General features: G+C 38.0%; 1 protein-coding gene across 2 annotated transcripts in view; it reads left to right on the top strand.

Moving 5' to 3' along the window:
- The window catches only part of FSTL5 (follistatin like 5), a 594131-nt gene extending 578866 nt beyond the window's left edge, over nt 1-15265 (top strand). For both annotated transcript variants that reach the window (XM_081091744.1, XM_081091745.1), the window contains exon 16: nt 12710-15265. In XM_081091744.1, coding sequence (XP_080947870.1) covers nt 12710-13412 — 703 coding nt within the window. In that variant the 3' untranslated portion in view covers nt 13413-15265. The remainder of the gene's footprint in view (nt 1-12709) is intronic.
- The last annotated feature ends 2804 nt before the right edge of the window (nt 15266-18069 follow it).

Genomic DNA, 18069 nt, shown 5'->3' with positions numbered 1-18069 from the left:
AACAAATAGCCTAAAACAATTATGCTTTCATCAGTAGTATGTAAGAGAACATATTTAATCACATCCTTACTAGTATTTAATCTAAACACACTTTATTATTGTTACCAATAGATTGGTAAAAATAAATAACTCATTTTTAAGCTTTAATTTATTTTCACCTACTCATTTGTGAAGTTTTGAATCTTTTGATGTTCATAGGCCATTAATGCTCACCCCTGTAAGGAATAGCCATGGGTTTGCTTGCTAATTTTTCTTTTCAGTTCCTTTGTTTTTCTTATTTTAGTAATTTATTTTACAGTAAGACTATTGATCTCTTTGTATTCTATTTCTGTTCATTCTGTAGATTGCATTAATCATTCTTTATTTTTAAAGTGTACTCACCTTTAATCAAGCTTTACCTTTTAACTTACACAACATGGTATCTTGCTTAAAAGGTCTCACCTTTCCCAATATTTAAATACTAATGTTATAATATTGTTATAATACGTTTATTTCATGCTGACTTTTAATATTATTATAATTTGAATACTTTCATCTATCTAGATATTATTTTGTGTAACAAATGAGTTATACAAATATTTTTTTCTTATTAGATAGCTGATTACCTCAATATAATATATTATGTAGTCTATACTTTTTCTACTGATGTAGAATACTTTTTTTAATTTTACATTTTTTATTGTCATGTATGACATGAGTCTGCTAATGAAATCTTTATTCTGTTCTACCAATACTGTAGTATCTCCCAGCATCAATGCCTCTGTGTAGTCTCCTTCCAGGTTGACGTTAGGCTTGGCCTCCTGAGTCCTTTATGTCAATAAGATGTAAACAAACGTGGGACAAGCAGAGACTAGCTTTGGCATTTAGAATGCTGCAGTCCACCTTGTAGGAAAGTTTTGTATAGCAACCTTAGACATTTTTTCAAATCTTTCTGTCCTGTGTCTTTTTTGCTTAACAGTCTCTTCTTAGATTCATTTCTCTTTTCTTGCATTACATGATAAGCAGCCAGGAGGAACCAAACCACTCCTTCATCTCTTTGCTTGCAAATCTCCTCAGCTGAATATCCAGTTTCATTCTTCCCAAGTCCTATTTTCCATAAAACTCTAGAAAACTCATACAATTCAACCAAGTTCTTTGCCACTTTATAACAAGGAATGGCCTTTCCTCGAGTTTACAGTAACAGATTCCTCATAATCATCTGAGATCTCATCACATTGGACGTTACCATCCCTATTTCAACATTCTGGCCATGATTACTTGTGTGTTCTCTAAGAAGATGGAGGCTTTCTTTCCAGCTCTCCTCTTTTATTTCCGAGCCCTCACCAGGATTGCCTTGAGTGGCTCCTGCGTGGAAAAATTGGCTTTTTCTAGCATGCACCTCCAAACCCTTTCAGCCTCTACCTCTTACCCAGCTCTAAACTGCTTCCGCACTTTGAGATGGTTCTTACAGCAGCACCGCACTTCTGGTACCAGTTTCTGTTTTAATCAGTTCAGCCTGCTTTAACAAAATACCTTAGACTGTGTGCCTAAAACAACAGAAATTTGTTTTAAGTGGAGGCTAGATGTCAAAGATCAGTGGGCCAGCATGTGGGGTACTATGAGGACCCTCATCCTTGCTTGCACACTGCCATTTTCTTGCTGTCTCCTGACATTGCAGAGGGAGCGTGATAACCTCTCTCACTTCTCTTTTTATAAAGGCACTAATCTTGTTCATGAGGGCTTTACCCTTATGGTCTAATTTCCTCCCAAAGGGCCCACCTCAAATACCATCACATTGCGCTTTAGGACTTCAATATATACATTTGGCGTGAGGAGGAGGGAGGGTATAAATATTCACTACATAGCAGTTATTTAAAATATTTTACCAGAAGTAAGAAAATGCTATTTAAAGAAAAATTTATCTCAGGTAAAAATCCTATGTAATAAAAGCCTAATATACTAAGTGTCTGGTCGCCCTGTTGTCCATTCAACCAATCAAAGAGTAATATGCTAATGCATGCTAAGGCCGCTCAACTGCTTGCTATGATGTGCACTGGCCACCAGGGGGCAGAGACTCTGACCAGTAGGTTAGCTTGCTGCTGGGGTCTGGCTGATTGCCGGGAGCCGGTCCATCCTTCCTGTTTCAAAGGACCTGGCATATATGGCATGCTGTTCTTAATATGTTTGCTCACCTTCTTGGCACTATGTGTTTTAACCAAGGTCTCTGAGAAAGGTTGTTTCCCCAGGTAGGGATTTTCCCCTGAAGTTAGGGAGGGAATAAAACCCCTCAACTAAGTGCCAGGAGGGTAATTAATCACTTTAACTACGAACAATCATGCTTAAGCTACATAATCTTTACTCCCTGGAATGGAGATAAGAAACGCCCTAACCTTTGTAATAGAGATTGATAGGATTGAATCAACTGGTATAAATACAGATGTAACAAGACAGCAAGACTCAGAACTTAGAAGACAGAGCTTAGAACACAGAACTAAGAAGACAGAACCTACACAGAACCTACAGACAGAAGAACTTCCCTGGAAAGAACATGGCAAAAGATCCTGGACTGAACCTGACTACAGAAATTGGCAAGAGAACCTGACTAGAACCTGGTGACTGAACCTGGCTGGAGAACCTGGACAGAACCTGGCTGGAGAACCTAGCGAGGGAACATGGCTACAGAACCTGGCTGGAGAACCTGGAGAACCTAGCAAGAGAACATGGACACAGAACCTGGCTGGAGATCCGAACCAGAACTTCGCTGGAGATCCAGACCAGAACTTGGCTAGAGATCCTGGCTGGAGATCCTGGCTAGGCTGCTGATCAACTGAACACTGTCTCTGTGTCCTTCCTTCTTCGCTGACTCTGTCCACGCCTTTGGGGACCCCTGGACCCGCTGGGGTTGGACCCCGACAGCTGATCAGGATTAAACAAGATGGGCCTGACAAGCCCTGGAGACCTCCTGCCGTCCCTCCCCAGCTGGCCAACCTCGTGCATCCCTCCCTGGCCCTGATCATGCACCAGTGGGGTCCTTTGGCCTGGCCTGCACCCTCTTGAACTCTGGAACCCCTCAGGGGATGTCAGAGAACCAGTGTCAGCCCAATCCTGCAGGCTAGGCTGAGGGACCCCACTGGTGCAGGAATTTGTGTACCGGGCCTCTAGTAAATAAATAAATAAATAAATAATCAAGAATTTTCCTTTTTCCAGCATGTAAGTACACAATTTTTCTTTTTTTTTTTTTAAATATATTTTATTGATTTTTTACAGAGAGGAAGGGAGAGAGATAGAGAGTTAGAAACATCGATGAGAGAGAAACATCGATCAGCTGCCTCCTGCACATCTCCCACTGGGGATGTGCCCGCAACCAAGGTACATGCCCTTGACCGGAATCGAACCTGGGACCTTTCAGTCCGCAGGCCGACGCTCTATCCACTGAGCCAAACCGGTTCCGGCCACAATTTTTCTTTATGACGTGTCAAATGATCCCAACTAGAAACTAAATGTGTATTTTATAACCCTCACTCCACATATCTTTGTATATTCAGTAGACTTGAGATATTCAGACTTTTTGGCCAGGGAAATCTGTTCTTGATGTTTTGAATTTTATCCCCAGATTCACACTACACCCTTCTCTACCATGCTTGCTGTCCCAGAGAGCCGAGTAATATGGCTTCTGGTTGGTTTCGCAATGAGAAGCCTGACTAGGGATTTGTATGACGAAGGAAAATGGGACTGGAGTCTATAAACCCCATCCCTCAACTTGCCTGGTGATTTGTGGGAGACTAGCTGTTTCTTGAGATCAAACGTCATAGCTCCTCCCAAGAGACACCTCCCGGCGTAGCTCCTTCCTCCCAGGGCACAGCAGGGACAACAGCCTTATTATTACTTTCCTCATATTACAGCACTATCCCTTGTGAACAATTCCTATTTCTCTGTAAACAGTCTTTTTATTTTATCCTCTTTGACTTATTCTAATTGGAATTTATTTTCTTTCTGGATCCAGACTAATATAAGCTCTGTCTTCAAGTGAAAGCTTAGCATAACAAAATGTGAACTAGTAGCTAAAATAGGGATGTAGCTATAACCATCACTTCTTTAATCTTTGAAGATGTTCTCTAAACATTCTTTAAAAGTCAGGGTATCCAATTATAGGTACCCACTACTTGATTATAATTACCTTAAGAGTAGGGATTTTTTATTCCCTTTCCACTTCCTTTATAAGGTTTTACAAAGTACACTGAACATACTAGGTTGTGAATAATTACTGAATTTTGTCACATAGAATCCAATTCATGCCAAACCTGGTTCCTTATAGAAATATTTTCTTCATCCATCATTCTGTTTTGCAGGTATACATGGACACTGAGATAATATTTCTGAGCAATTAATAGATTCAAATTTGTCCTTGCCTTTGTTTTACCTTCATTTCCTCTATCTACCTTAGTACTCAAATTATTTTCCATTCTTCTACTGACTAACTCCGTTTCTGCTACATGACCTCTGATTCACTTATCTACTTCTTGATAAAACACAGCCTAATCAGAAAAATGGGTGAGATCAGGGAGGCTGATATTTTCAGATTTTCATGAATCTGAAAACTAAGTTAAAAAGAGCAACCAGTTTTTTAAATGGCATTTTAAGGCATAGTTGTCAGTCTTTTCCCTAAGCTCTTACACTCTTTGAAAAGAGATAAAGAACTTTGGTATTTGAAATATGGTTGGTTGTAAACAGATACTCCTCAACTTACAATGGGATTATACCTGGATAAATCCATCAAAAGTTCAAAATGTCATCAGTCAAAAATGCATTTAACACTGCACGGTAGAGCACTGGTTGTTTACCCTTGTAACTGCACAGCCGATTGGAATCTGCATTTCACTGTAGCTGCCCAGCACCGAGGAGTGTCATACTACATGTTGTTAGCCCGGAAAAGATCCAAATTCAAAATCAAACTATGGTTTCTACCGAGTGCATGTGGTTTGTACCATTGTAAAGTGGAAAAAATCTTACGTGGAACCATTGTCAGTCAGGGTATATGTATATGGTGTGTACAGAATTCTTAATCTGCTTTTCTGTATGTGCAGTTAATCACTAGAAGGGACAGACCTTTGGACACTATATTAAGTCTGTAAAGCAATTAGACATTCTGAATATACTATAATTAAACTACGCCTTCATGCCTCAATTTTCTCTAGAAGAAACAAAATCCCCACATATCAAAGGGATAGGATACCAAAATGGGAGAACTTAGGGAATTTAGTGTTCATAAACACATTCTCCTTCTTTTTTATTTTTTTTTAGAAAAAATAAATCTAAAAATGAAAGTAAGGAAGAAGTAATGTAGCTAAAATCTTTAATATAGAATTTCTATAATATAAAAGTCAGGTAAGAGGGTGTCCTCTGATTCATCGTAGCTTTTTCAACCTATGTTTGAAAAGAGAAAACATCCAAGTACTATCATTTCTCAAACACATCTAAGCATTAAGACTATTCAGAAAGTGTCCTTGCTCTAAGTTTAAATCTTTACTAAATGTGTCAATTCTGTTTCTCTGGGATGCCCCTCTCCTGTGTATGGATGTGATCACTCTTTATGAACAGGTATGTTTTACTGAGCTATTTATGTGAAGTTCAGATAAAACTAAATCCTCTGGTACTTGAGTAGGAACAGCATTCAATCTTACAAGGGTCAGTCCAGGATAATAGAAAACAACTAAATATAAAGGGATTCATAAACTAGTGAATGATGGCGTGTGTCAGATTTATGGTTTGTGTCTATGAAAACTCTGTCAGCTATAACACGGTGGAAGATGCCATTTCAAGAGCCCATTGTATGTGTGGGTTTATATAGTACTAATGTGTGTGGGGGTTATAATTTTAATTTGTTACCCAATTAGCATTTATCTTCCAATTGGAAAAACAAGATACTTAGAATGCAATTAGTAAAACAAGATATTAATAATCCTTCCCACTGTTATTTATGAAACACTAACTACTTGACCCTAGATTTGAATATAGATTTTCACAAGTGATATTTCAATACAACTAATTCCTTAGGTTGTTCATATTCTTTTTTCTGGAATTTTATTTCAAAGAATATGGTTTCTACAAGTGAGACATAAGAAATGCTTGGGGAAATGTTTTTTAGATGTAAATTGCAGCAATGTTGTTTTAATAACAGGATAGAGTGTCGGCTAACCCTATGCTCAAATACACCCAATCTCCACTCACTACTTCCCATTTGCATCCATTAATATACGTGGAAAGACTTGTTTTAAAATCTGGGGAAGTGCAGATGATAGGATTTGAATTAAGAAATAATGTAGGAATGGAGAAGTAGCACATGGCACCTGCCCCAGCTTCTAATATGGGGATCGACCCTCAGTGGTTAAATATTAAAAGTCAGTGGTAATGAAAACTCACCGGTAAGAATCTATGGGGGACCCTGGGAGCAGGCAGTATTACATTAAGACTCAGGAGAGAAAATAGTAGTTATTCTGCAAATCTTACAGGGTTCTTTCACTCCAACCTTTGGGGTATCATAAAGGCCATTAAATGCAATCATGAGATTCCTTCATTAGCATATCAGGTGATATATTTGAAAGCAGAACAGGGGTGGAACAATATGGCAGTTGCCTTGGGGTGACAGTGACTGGAAAACTGGGGACTCTGTGTGACCAGACCCATCTGGGGACTAAGTGAGAGTGTTATGGGCGAGACATGAGACCTCGGTTCTTGTCTTCTTGAAGGAAAGATTTCAATCAAAAGACAAAGTGTTTAGAAAAGCAAGCAAGAATTTATTGACGGCAGCAAAAATATACTTAGGACAGTGACATAAGGAAGAGCATAGAATAAGTACCAGGACGTGCAGGAGGAAGCTGATCCGTGATTCTCTCTCATTGTTGATGTTTCTATCTCTCCCTCTCCCTTCCTATCTGAAATCAATGAAAATATATATTTTTTTAAAAAAGAATAAGCAACAGGAGAGCCTAAGTGGGCCGCTCTGGCTCACTGGGAAGTCAGGAAAAAAAGGGGCTTTGGGGACAGGTTCAGGGTGTTAGCCTGGAATGAGCTACTACTGCCCATTGCTCTTCTGGTTGCAAGTCTCATGAGGTCCGGTAGCAGTTAGGGGATATGTGCCGTAGGAGGAAGGAGCAGGGGGAGGGAATGGCATGGGTATGCTCCCTGTGGGGAGGGAGAACACACAGGGACCTTAATTTTCAGTAGTTTTAAAGGCTGGGCATTTACTAGTAGGGGAGGTCTTGGGGGCAGATCAATAGAATATTCACCAGCTTTATGCTGATATACCAAAATGAGATTTATTCTCTTAATTTATCTGCCCTTGGGTGTGGCTGTCAAATGGCTCTCAATTAGATTCCTGTTCCTATCCCTGGGTAGGGTGATTTAAGCTATTTATCCTCTGGTTGGGGAGAAGAAGTATAAACCATTTACTCTTAAGTATCCTTGGTTTAGGGAAGATAGGATTTACTAGGTGGCTGCAACCTGCTGTTTAACTATCTGTCTCAATTTCCCTGTTCAGCTTGTTTTGGAATTTTCCTAGTTGTTACTATTCTTTAACACTAACACTGTGGGAGATTTGATGATTGGCTAAGATGTGGACAGAGCATAGATCCTGTTGGCACAAGTGAGAGCAAAATTTTAAAATAAGTGAATTCTATTGACTAATGTTGCATTTAGGAATGGGAAAAGGCAGCCACATTTGAGTAACACTATATGTTTATGTTTAACATTGTGGGAATACTAACTAAAAAGAAAAATTGGTAATTTTTTTCCCATCCATGGATTATAATAATAATATGCCCATGGTTGTAACATAGGGAATATTTTATTTGATTCATAATGGGGAAATGGTACTGTTGTGGGCAGTGGGGACAGCATCAGGTGTCTGACTGGTGGGGTCAGACCAGACCTGAGTTCAGCAACCTCGGTACTAAGTGAATATTTATTTGGAAAATCACATAGAAGAGGTAATTCATAGAAGAAATGGGCTTGGGAAACAAGTTCTAGAGGTAAAGGAGGGACCCTGGAAGCTTAGGAGTGAGGAAGGGAAAGGTGATGTAGCCGGGAAGGGAAAGGCTTGGGCACGCTTCCAGGAGAGGGAGCGTGTGAGGGGTCCCCATGCTAAGGGTTCTAAGGGTGGAGATGTTAGGGGAGGTCCCTGGAGAAGATCTCAGTAGAGTATTCAGCAGCTTTCCAGGTGTGTCCTTTCAGGGTCTAGGTCTCCACTGATTGACTGGTCAGCACCAGGACAGGGGTCATTATTCAATGCACCTGGATCTGAGGTCAGCCGAGGGGGTCAGTTGTCTGGTTTTGCTGCTTTTTCTGAACCAGGAGCTGAAATACATCTGAGGCCTCGATGTTATTTCTAGAGAGGAACAGTCCGGGGGGGAGGGAGGGGGTCTAAACCACATGACCAGAGATAATGCTAAGGGAGGAAAGGTCAGCCTAGGGCAGTGATGGCGAACCTTTTGAGCTCGGCGTGTCAGCATTTTGAAAAACCCTAACTTAACTCTGGTGCCATGTCATATACAGAAATTTTTTGATCTTTGCAACCATAGTAAAACAAAGATTTATATTTTTGATATTAATTTTACACATTTAAATGCCATTTATTTAACAAAGAAAAATCAACCAAAAAAAATGAGTTCGCGTGTCACCTCTGACAAGCATGTCATAGGTTCGCCATCACTGGCCTAGGGGGTGAGGTGCTTCCCCTACAGTGATCCCCTGCGAGGCATCTAGGGCTTTTCACCCTGGTGACCTTCAGTACCTGGCCCATCACCCTTGCTCTGTTCATTCTGTCTAACTGCTTACCACACTACTACTTAAGGTATAACGCAGTGACAAGTTTTATTTATTGAGGATCTACTATTCGGCTGATAGTCAACATACATTTACTCTCATCCTTGAAGTATCCTCCTCCTGCTGATGAGAAAATGGAAACTCCTGGAAGTCAAGGACATTATGTAAGGTCCCATATATTTAAAAAATGCCTGGCCGGCGTGGCTCAGTGGTTGAGCATTGATCTAAGAACCAGGAGGCCACAGTCCCATTCCCAGTCAGGGTACATGCCTGTGTTAGGGGCTGGTCCCCAGTGTGGAGCGTGAGAAGGCAGCCAATCAAAGATTCTCTCTCATCATTGATGTTTCTATCTCTTTATCCCTCCCCCTTCCTCTCTCTCTCTCCCTAAAAAACAAACAAACAAACAAAAAACAATTAAAAACAAACTAAAAAGACTGGATCTTGAAACTAAATCAACCTAGATTGAAAGCCCTTACTTCATCAAAAACAAGTTCTCTGTGTATGAATCATTTCAGCTTCTCACCTCAAAGCATGAAAAGAGTAATTAAATTTGAGCCTTTTTATAAACTTTATAATAAACTATTTTTGTTGTAGGCGATGGGAGAGACACTAGGTGTCTGACTGGTGGGAGGGGTCAGACCAAACCTGGGTTCAGCAACCTCGGCACTTGGGTTCTGGCCAGGAAAGAATTCAGATCCAAGACCCAACCCAATAGAAAGAGAACATTTATTTGGTAAATTAGGGGGAGAAGTAGTCATTTCTAGAAGAAATGGGCTTAGGAAACAAGTTATAGAGGTAAAGGAGGCCCCTTAGAGCATGGGAGTAAGGAAACTAATGGAAGCGTGCCTAGGGCAGGGAGGCAGAGGGGTCAGGGGAAAACACAGTTGTGCCTCCTAGAGGGAGAGCCACTGGATCTTCAATCCCAAGAGTTTTTAGGGTGGAGATTTTAGGGGAAGTCCCAGGGGAAGATCTTAATAGATTATTCAGCAGCTTTCCTCCTGTGTCCTTTCAGGGTTGTGGTCTCCACTGAGTGATTGATCAGCCCCAGGGCAGGGAGTCATTATTTATTGCAGCTGGTCCTGACCTCAGCCATGGCTGGTTTTGTTGCCGTCTGGGCCTGGAGCTGAAATAGAACTGAGGCCTGGATGGTATCTCTAGGGAGGAAAAGTCAGGGGGTCCAAACCTAATGACCAGTGATATGCTAGGTGCTAGGGGAGGAAAGGTCACCCTGAGGCGAGGCCTCACCCAACAATTGATTGTCCCTTGCTGGGTACCTCGGGCTTTCCACACTGAAGACCTTCTGTACCTGGCCCATCATCCTTGCTCTGCTTATGTCTGTTTAATTGTCTACAACATTTATTTTCCCCTAAGCATTCAGAAAAAGAAAATAATTGGAGGAAAAAATGCTATCACCCTGCTCACCAAATCTAGCAACAAATCCAAGCAATGCCACCGAGTGACAGTCACACTTCGTTACTTGAGATGTTTTTTCTAGTAAAATGATTTCAAGAATAACTTTTAACTCACATCTCTTAATCTGCAACCTCTTATACACATCCTGATAAATATTAGACAAACTATGTTAAGCTTTGTACTATGCAGAATTTTATTATACTAAGCAGGCATGAAAGTTGAGAGCCCTGTAAATATTAATCACAGACTAATGAACAGTGGGAGATTTCTGAATATCAATCTGTACTGGAGGGAAATTTTGAATTAGAGACACCACTTCCTACCCAATAAATCAGTGGTGAAAAATTGAAGGCATTCTCATGCATCAGGTTATTAGCTAGATCTCCAGTCCTAAAGTAGCATGCAGTGCCTGTACCAAAGTAGATGTGATTTTATCACCCCACGTGTAGCTTTTGCATTTTTAACGGGACCATTTTTAAAATTTTAATTACCTCCAAAAGAAGCTGGATTGTATCACCACTTGAGTGCATTCTTTAGTATCAGAGTTAAAATAGTTCAAGAGTAGTTAGAGCTTGTCGCCTTCATTCTTCCTCATTAGCATTCAAAAACCATTGCCCAAAGGGACTGGAAAACTCAAGGTGAAGAGGAGAACTGAAATGCCAAAACTTGATTGGCTTATTGCTTTTATTAAATGTGCATATTACTGCTTGTGCCTCTGAGCACATTTACAATGTATAACAGAAAAAAGACAATATATTTGATCATAATTCATAATTTCATAAATGATAGACACAATCATATATCTACACACCTACATATTTGTAATGACTGCCCATTCATTGATGGGATAGCATTCATTTTCCATAGTCAGAGTTAATTATTTATTAATACAAGTATGAGAGTAGATAATGATATTTAGGATTTTATATTTTTTGATGCTGACAAAAAGAATGGGATTCAGTTTTCAGTTTGAATTTTTTCTTAAATTCTTTAATATTTAGGTAGCATTTATAACCTTCAGTGTGCATTAATACTTCAATGGGAACATTTAGAAGTAATTGTTAATATGTTTCTTCATTCCATTGTCATCAGGACACAATTTTATCTTTAATACTTATGGTATGAGCTATGCTCACTGAAGACACACACAGTTATTAAGGACACAGGAAAAGAGTAAGTTCCAGATATAAGCCAGAAGTAGTAAATGGTATTTTAAAATACTGCAAGTAAATATGGAAAAAGTAATAGTTACTAAATTAAGTAGTAGTATAGCATAATGCTATAATTAAGCTTTAGTCACTAACAGTTTTCAATTTTTATCACTCAAAATTTCTACTCATTATAAGCAGGGGAATTATGTTGTTCTTCAATATATTCCCAGTGCTATGTGTTGAGCAGTTGCTCAGTACATATATGACATCTTAATAAAGGATCTTTTTTTTAAAAAAAATTAAATATATTTTTATATATTTTGAATATGATTAAAAAGTGCTTTACTCAATACTACTAATAAAAATAAAAGCCCTTCACATTTCTAGTGGCCAATATGTAATTTGTATATAATATTGCATAGTAGTTTCTATCTTATTTTATCTTATTTAACTTACTTATTTTTGGTAGGAAGCCACCAATGGTATAGGTAAGGGTTTCAAAATATGTTTACCCTTGCCATAGGGATTTTAATCATTTTCAGCCAGTATTCAGAAGAAACACTTGTAAAAGCATTAATGTAATTAAAGATGTCCTCAAAAACATTTTTAATTATTTAATTTTTAATTGAATTTAATAGAAAAATGCCCCAAATCTCCAAAGTTCATCATTGTTCAATATAAGACAACCAATACATTGCAGGTATATCATTAAAAACAATAACAATATAAACATGGCAAGGGTGAGAAATGTAACTAGTATTTAAAGTGTATAATAAAACAAGTGTTAAGATCATAGAGGTAATCAAGGTGATTCTAAAATGTAATATACAGAAGTCTAATAGTTCTGTATCAAAAAATAATAAATCCACATCTATTAACATAGTCCTTTGAGGTTAATTAAAATGCAAAAGATACCAATAATTATTTAAATAGTTATGTGTCAGAGTTACTAGGAGATCATAAGGAGTAAATGAAGTGAGTGAAATAGATATATAGTCAAGCCTTTTATCGCAGTTAACCAAGCTTGTTCAATATCAAAGGTCTAGAGACATACAAAATAACATTTACTTTTTTTAGCCTCTTTTGTTGCAATTGACTAGATATACTACTTTTCATTATTTTGGTTTCTACGGCATGGATTATAATTGTTTGGCTGTAATGGCCTCGAGTAAGGAGGATGGAAGCACAATTTAAAGGTGAACTCGGAGACAATTAAGAAACAAATTGCTGCACAGCCTGGCAGTGAACACCTGGACTTGTGATGGCCCTTCCCACTGTCCACGGTGCTTCTTTTTATGGTAGCCAGTCTTCATTTTCCTGACTAACTTCAGTTTTTCTTTTTTCAGGTTTGGATTTATTCTTCATAAAGATGAAGCTGCGCTACAAAAAATTGACCTTGAGACCATGTCATACATCAAGACAATTAACTTGAAGATTTATAAGTGTATTCCTCAATCGCTGGCATATTCACACCTGGGAGGATACTACTTCGTTGGCTGCAAGCCAGACAGCACCGGAGCAATTCCGCCACAGCTCATAGTGGACAGTGTGACCGACTCAGTCATTGGATTCAATAGTGATGTGACGGGCACTCCCTATGTGTCTCCAGATGGACACTATCTTGTCAGCATTAATGACGTGAAAGGTCTTGTGAGGGTCCAGTACATTACCATCAGAGGCGAAATCCAGGAGGCTTTTGATATTCACACGAATCTGCACATATCGGACCTGGCCTTTCAGCCGTCCTTTACGGAAGCCCATCAGTACAACATCTACGGGAGCTCCGGCACACAGACAGACGTCCTCTTTGTGGAGCTCTCCTCTGGAAAGGTCAAGATGATAAAGAGCCTTAAGGAGCCACTCAAGGCCGAAGAATGGCCCTGGAACCGGAAGAACAGGCAAATCCAGGACAGTGGCTTGTTTGGGCAATACCTGATGACACCTTCCAAGGACTCTCTCTTTATACTAGATGGACGACTCAATAAGCTAAACTGTGAGATCACTGAAGTTGGAAAAGGAAATACAGTTATTTGGGTTGGAGATGCCTAGGAGCCCTATTAGATAATTATTGAATGAAGAGTTTTCCAGTACATTGCACTTAAGTCATTGTTTAAATTTACAGTTTAATTTTTTCAAGTTTATCTCCTACTCATACTCAAGTTAACTCGATTGTCCCAAACAAAATGGATTTTTTTTGGGGGGGGGGGGGATACACAATTAGTCATATCAGTTGATTAGAAATTTTTAACACATTATTTAATAAGAAAATATATTAATCACAAGACTCAAATCTATAATTATGTTTTAAGCCAACAAAATAGGAATTTAACTACTTAAAAAAAATAACTCAACTGCAGGGAATTTCAGATGACTTTCAGCCCCATTTTATGTTAAGGGTGGTTTATCTGTTTTTCTTCTGTCCTTTTTTTGGTATGCTTATACCAGAAATAAAAGGTATTGGGGAAACTTAAAATTCTCAATTCAAAATACTCTGTCCCATTCACTGTTTAAAATCTTTTGTGCCTTGAGGGAATGTCACAAGAGGGAAAGGAAGGGTAAAAGCTGCATACGGAACACTCATCACTATAAATCTCTTGTCATTAAAAGAGAAATGTTTAACATCTCTTGCACTAAATCCTGCCTTCAGTTATTTGTTTAATGGAATTTCATTTGGAGGCAAAAGTCAGCCTTTCTAGGTTCTATACAGGTGACAAAACTCTATTTGACACTCACTGTATAATCTGCAGCTTGCTATGGAAAATGGGGAAGGAAGGAGGAAAAAAAAATCATTATGGTAAAATGTTTGCAATGTATTCTCTACTCATCTTGCTTTCAATTACTAGAGTGCATTATGTTCATAGTGCAAGTTTGTCTGGGATGTCAACTGCTTACAAACGTTTATTAATAGTAAAATAGGTTTTTTTTCATGTAGTCCAGTGTTGCATCAGCAGGAACTCTCATTTCTTAAAGAAGAAGCATTATTTTTGTCTGCTTAGAGTAAAACATGTAGGAAAATTAACACCAGAGAGTAAAAAGCTGGCTAGAGAACTGATGAATATTAGTGTTTTAGGAGAATTAGTTTAAAAATTGGAAATGAGGGGATAACTCCACAGTGGTGAGTAAAAATGTATGTCACCATTGCCTTTACTATTTACATATAACCCATCAAAAACTTCATTCTTTAACAACTTTCCTAAGTGACTTCTGTTAAACTCCTACGTCACCCTTAAATGACCCACTCACTAATTCTGTGCTGTAGTTCAGAACCTAACTAATCTTATTTGAGGCACTGCATAGAAGTAAAAAAATAAAAATAAAAAATCCATTTTTAAAGGTAAAAATAAGGCCAGTAGAAGTGGATTAAAACTAGAGAGTTGGTTTATTGAAATAAGCAGATCATTATCTAGGCTTAAAGTAATAGCTTACATGTTTTGAGAACCTTTTACTTACTTTTGCTTTGTTGCTGCTAAAAATGCTAATGGGCTGTTGAAATGACCTCCATATACTGAAGGTAATCCAATAAGGTCTTTTTTAAATACAAATTTTACTCAAGTTTAAATTGTGTAAAACTGCTTAGAAACCTGAAATTTTATAGTGTGTAATATCTTACGTGTATATAGCATCCTGAACTGTGTGATACAGTAGATTTCTTCTTAGCTTAAGGAAACATTATGGGAGGTAGATTTAATAAACAACAAAATCAGCTTATGTTTCTACTTATCTGCTTTCCTTTCTAGCAATTTCCTCCCTTGTGAACCTGAACCATATTAAGTGTCTGTTCCTAATGATTTAATGTAAGTCTGTCTCACCCATCCTCCTTTGGTAGCTTACACCATGTGGATGCTCCGTCTATAGACATTGCTTGATAAAAGGAGAATAAACTTCTTACCTTTTAAACTTTGAGAGTTCAGTCAGTGCTTTCGTGTGCATACCAATGTTTTGTGTGTTCTCCCATTGCTTCAAACGCATGCTGGTGCTCCCCATTATTTTGAAAGTGATGGGATGGAGTAGAAAGCATGTGAAGTGAGATCAAATAAGAAAAGACAACTTAGTCTGCCTTTTTATAAACAATTCTAAGTTGCAATTTCTCTTCGTATTCAATGTTTAAAGCAAGGAATTTATCATTTTTCAAGTCTCTATTTCTTCAGAGTCCCTTCGTGTGTATTAAAGTAATGAGTATCAGAATGGAATATCAAAAGGAAACTCAGAGGAAAATCTTTTCCTTTCCATATCCTTATACCATTAACCAAGCAGATATTGAGTCATTTTTTTAAAAAACATTGTAATAAAACACTGACATTTGTGATTCTTTGAAAAAAGCAGATGCAGTGTTATATTTTCTGAGGTAGACATTTCCTTTTTTGAGAATGAAGGGAAAGAGAGTAAAAGTTACCGTGCAGGGCAACAGCGCTATTTTATGCTCATCCTGGTAAGCGTGTATTGCAAATAATGCTTTCAGCAATAACGTGTAAAAGCTTAGAAAACCTATAACAAAATAATGACATAACTTCTCTAGAAGGAAGGTCTAACATCAAAGAGTACATTTTTAATGAGCACTCTTTTTAAAAGAGTAAAGTGATAGCAAAAAGTGATTTTTTTCCCTATAAAATTATCTGGTGATAATTTTGTGATAGAAATGAAGGTCATTAAATGAGAAAAAAGTGTAAAACCAAGAATGGGAATAATATGTGGTATAGTCCTAGAACAAAGTGACAGGAGGAAGTAAATATTTATGTAAAGAAGACAATATAAATAAAGCAAGAAAAGTAGGTTCTGAACAGCTTTTGGAGGGAGTGAAGGAGGGAAGTAAAGAATGAAACCGATTTAAACAATTTGGACATAATCCAGACAATAGGGACTCAACAATAACTTTAAAGAAAAGGAAATGGCAATGAAAACACTTTTAAAATTTATTATTTTAAAATATGTTTTTATTGTTTTGGTTTTTTTTTAAGATAGAGAGGAAGGAAGAGGATAGAGAGATGGAGACATTGATGAGAGAGGAACATCATGGATCGGCTGGCTCTTGCACACCCCCTACTGGGGATTGAGCCAGTAACCTAGTCATGTGCCCCTACCAGGAAATGACCAAGTTTATTATCTTTTAATGGAATGAAAATTTGACAGGAGAAATGGGGGATTAGAGGACAAGGTATCAGTTGGGAAGCTATTGCAGCAATGTAATGGAGATCTTTAAGGCAATTACATTGAAAGTATATATTATAAAATGGGCATGTTAAAGAATCATACTTGAAATGAAAAATAAGTATGGATCATAAAAAAAGACAGACAGGAAAGGTCTCAAACATAACATTATTAGTAGAAATAAGAAACCCAGAAAGGAGAAACAGATTTAGGTGAGGGAAAGATTTAAGTAGCTCTGGCCAGTGTGGCTTAGTCGGTTGTGCATAGTTCCATGCACCCATACTGGTTGAATTTCCAACCAGGAGGCAGCCAATCAATGGTTCTCTCTCATCATTGATGTTTCTATCTCTCCTTCTCCCTTCCTCTCTGAAGTCAGTAAAAAATATATTTTTTTAAAAAGTTCTTCACAGGGTTTCAATTGGAGTGTCGTCCCATAAGCCAAAAGGTTGTGGCTTTGATTCCCTGTCAGGGCACATACCTAGGTAGAAGGTTCAATCCTTTTCCAGCACATGTGGAAGGTAACCAATCCAAGTTTCTCTCCTCAGACTGATGTTTCTCTTATTCTCTTTCACCCTTTCTCTAAAATCAATAAAAACATATTCATGGGTGAGGATTAAAAAAAAGATTTTATAGATGAAACTGTACATTCAATCATATCTGACAACATATGTAAATTTTTAATGTGAGAAAAATATTAAGAACAATATGTCATCACATAAATCAATACAACTCTATTGTAAGATGGCAATGTACAATCCAACATTATAACATTAAGAACTCAAAAAGGTCTGCTTGTAATTTCCCTTGTCATACATATATTTACCGTTTAGCTGTTTTTATATGAATGGGTAATGGGAACAAAAACAGCACCTATTGAAAGTCTATTTCTTCCAAACATTTACCTCTCCTGGGAACTTCATACACAGAGACATGTTCTGAAAGTCATGCTAGATAAATTCTCTTGTGCAATCTTAAAGCATTGCACCTTTTCTCATCTTCCCAGAAGACCAAATCTTAACCTGATCATGTTAGCATATTTTTGTTTGCTTGCAAATAATACAACACATAATCCTATTAGTAAATGGAAAAGTGCTTTGCTTTCCAGTGATAGTCCTCAGAAAATGTACCTCTCTCTGTGATATTGAGTGGGCACTGCACAGCTATTTTACAGTAATTTACAGCTACAGTTGGTGAATTAGAAAAGTTTTAACCTTTGTTATTTTATAGTAGAGGCCCAGTGAATGAACTTGGGCACTGATGGGGTCCAGCCATCCCACCCCGATGGGGGCAGGGACAATTGGGAATAGGTCTGGCTGGGGGAGGGGCCCTGGGCAGTTGGCGGGCCCCGCCCCCTGGTTGAACTCCGGTCAAACTCCCAGTTGAGGGGACAATTTTCATATTACTTTTATTACATAGGATTAGAGTTCAGGAATGGTCAAATGTCAATATGTTTATCTACTTTTATTAATATTGATTTTCACAATTTTATTGCTATCTAATATGCTATGTAATTTATTGTGCATTTGTTTATTGTCTGCATAACCCCATCTAACACATGCAC

The sequence above is a fragment of the Myotis nattereri genome (assembly GCF_964212035.1).
Source record: "Myotis nattereri genome assembly, chromosome: 5".
NCBI lineage: Eukaryota > Metazoa > Chordata > Mammalia > Chiroptera > Vespertilionidae > Myotis > Myotis nattereri.
The sequence above is the reverse complement of the archived record's forward strand: the minus strand, read 5'-3'. Positions and strand labels throughout refer to the sequence as shown.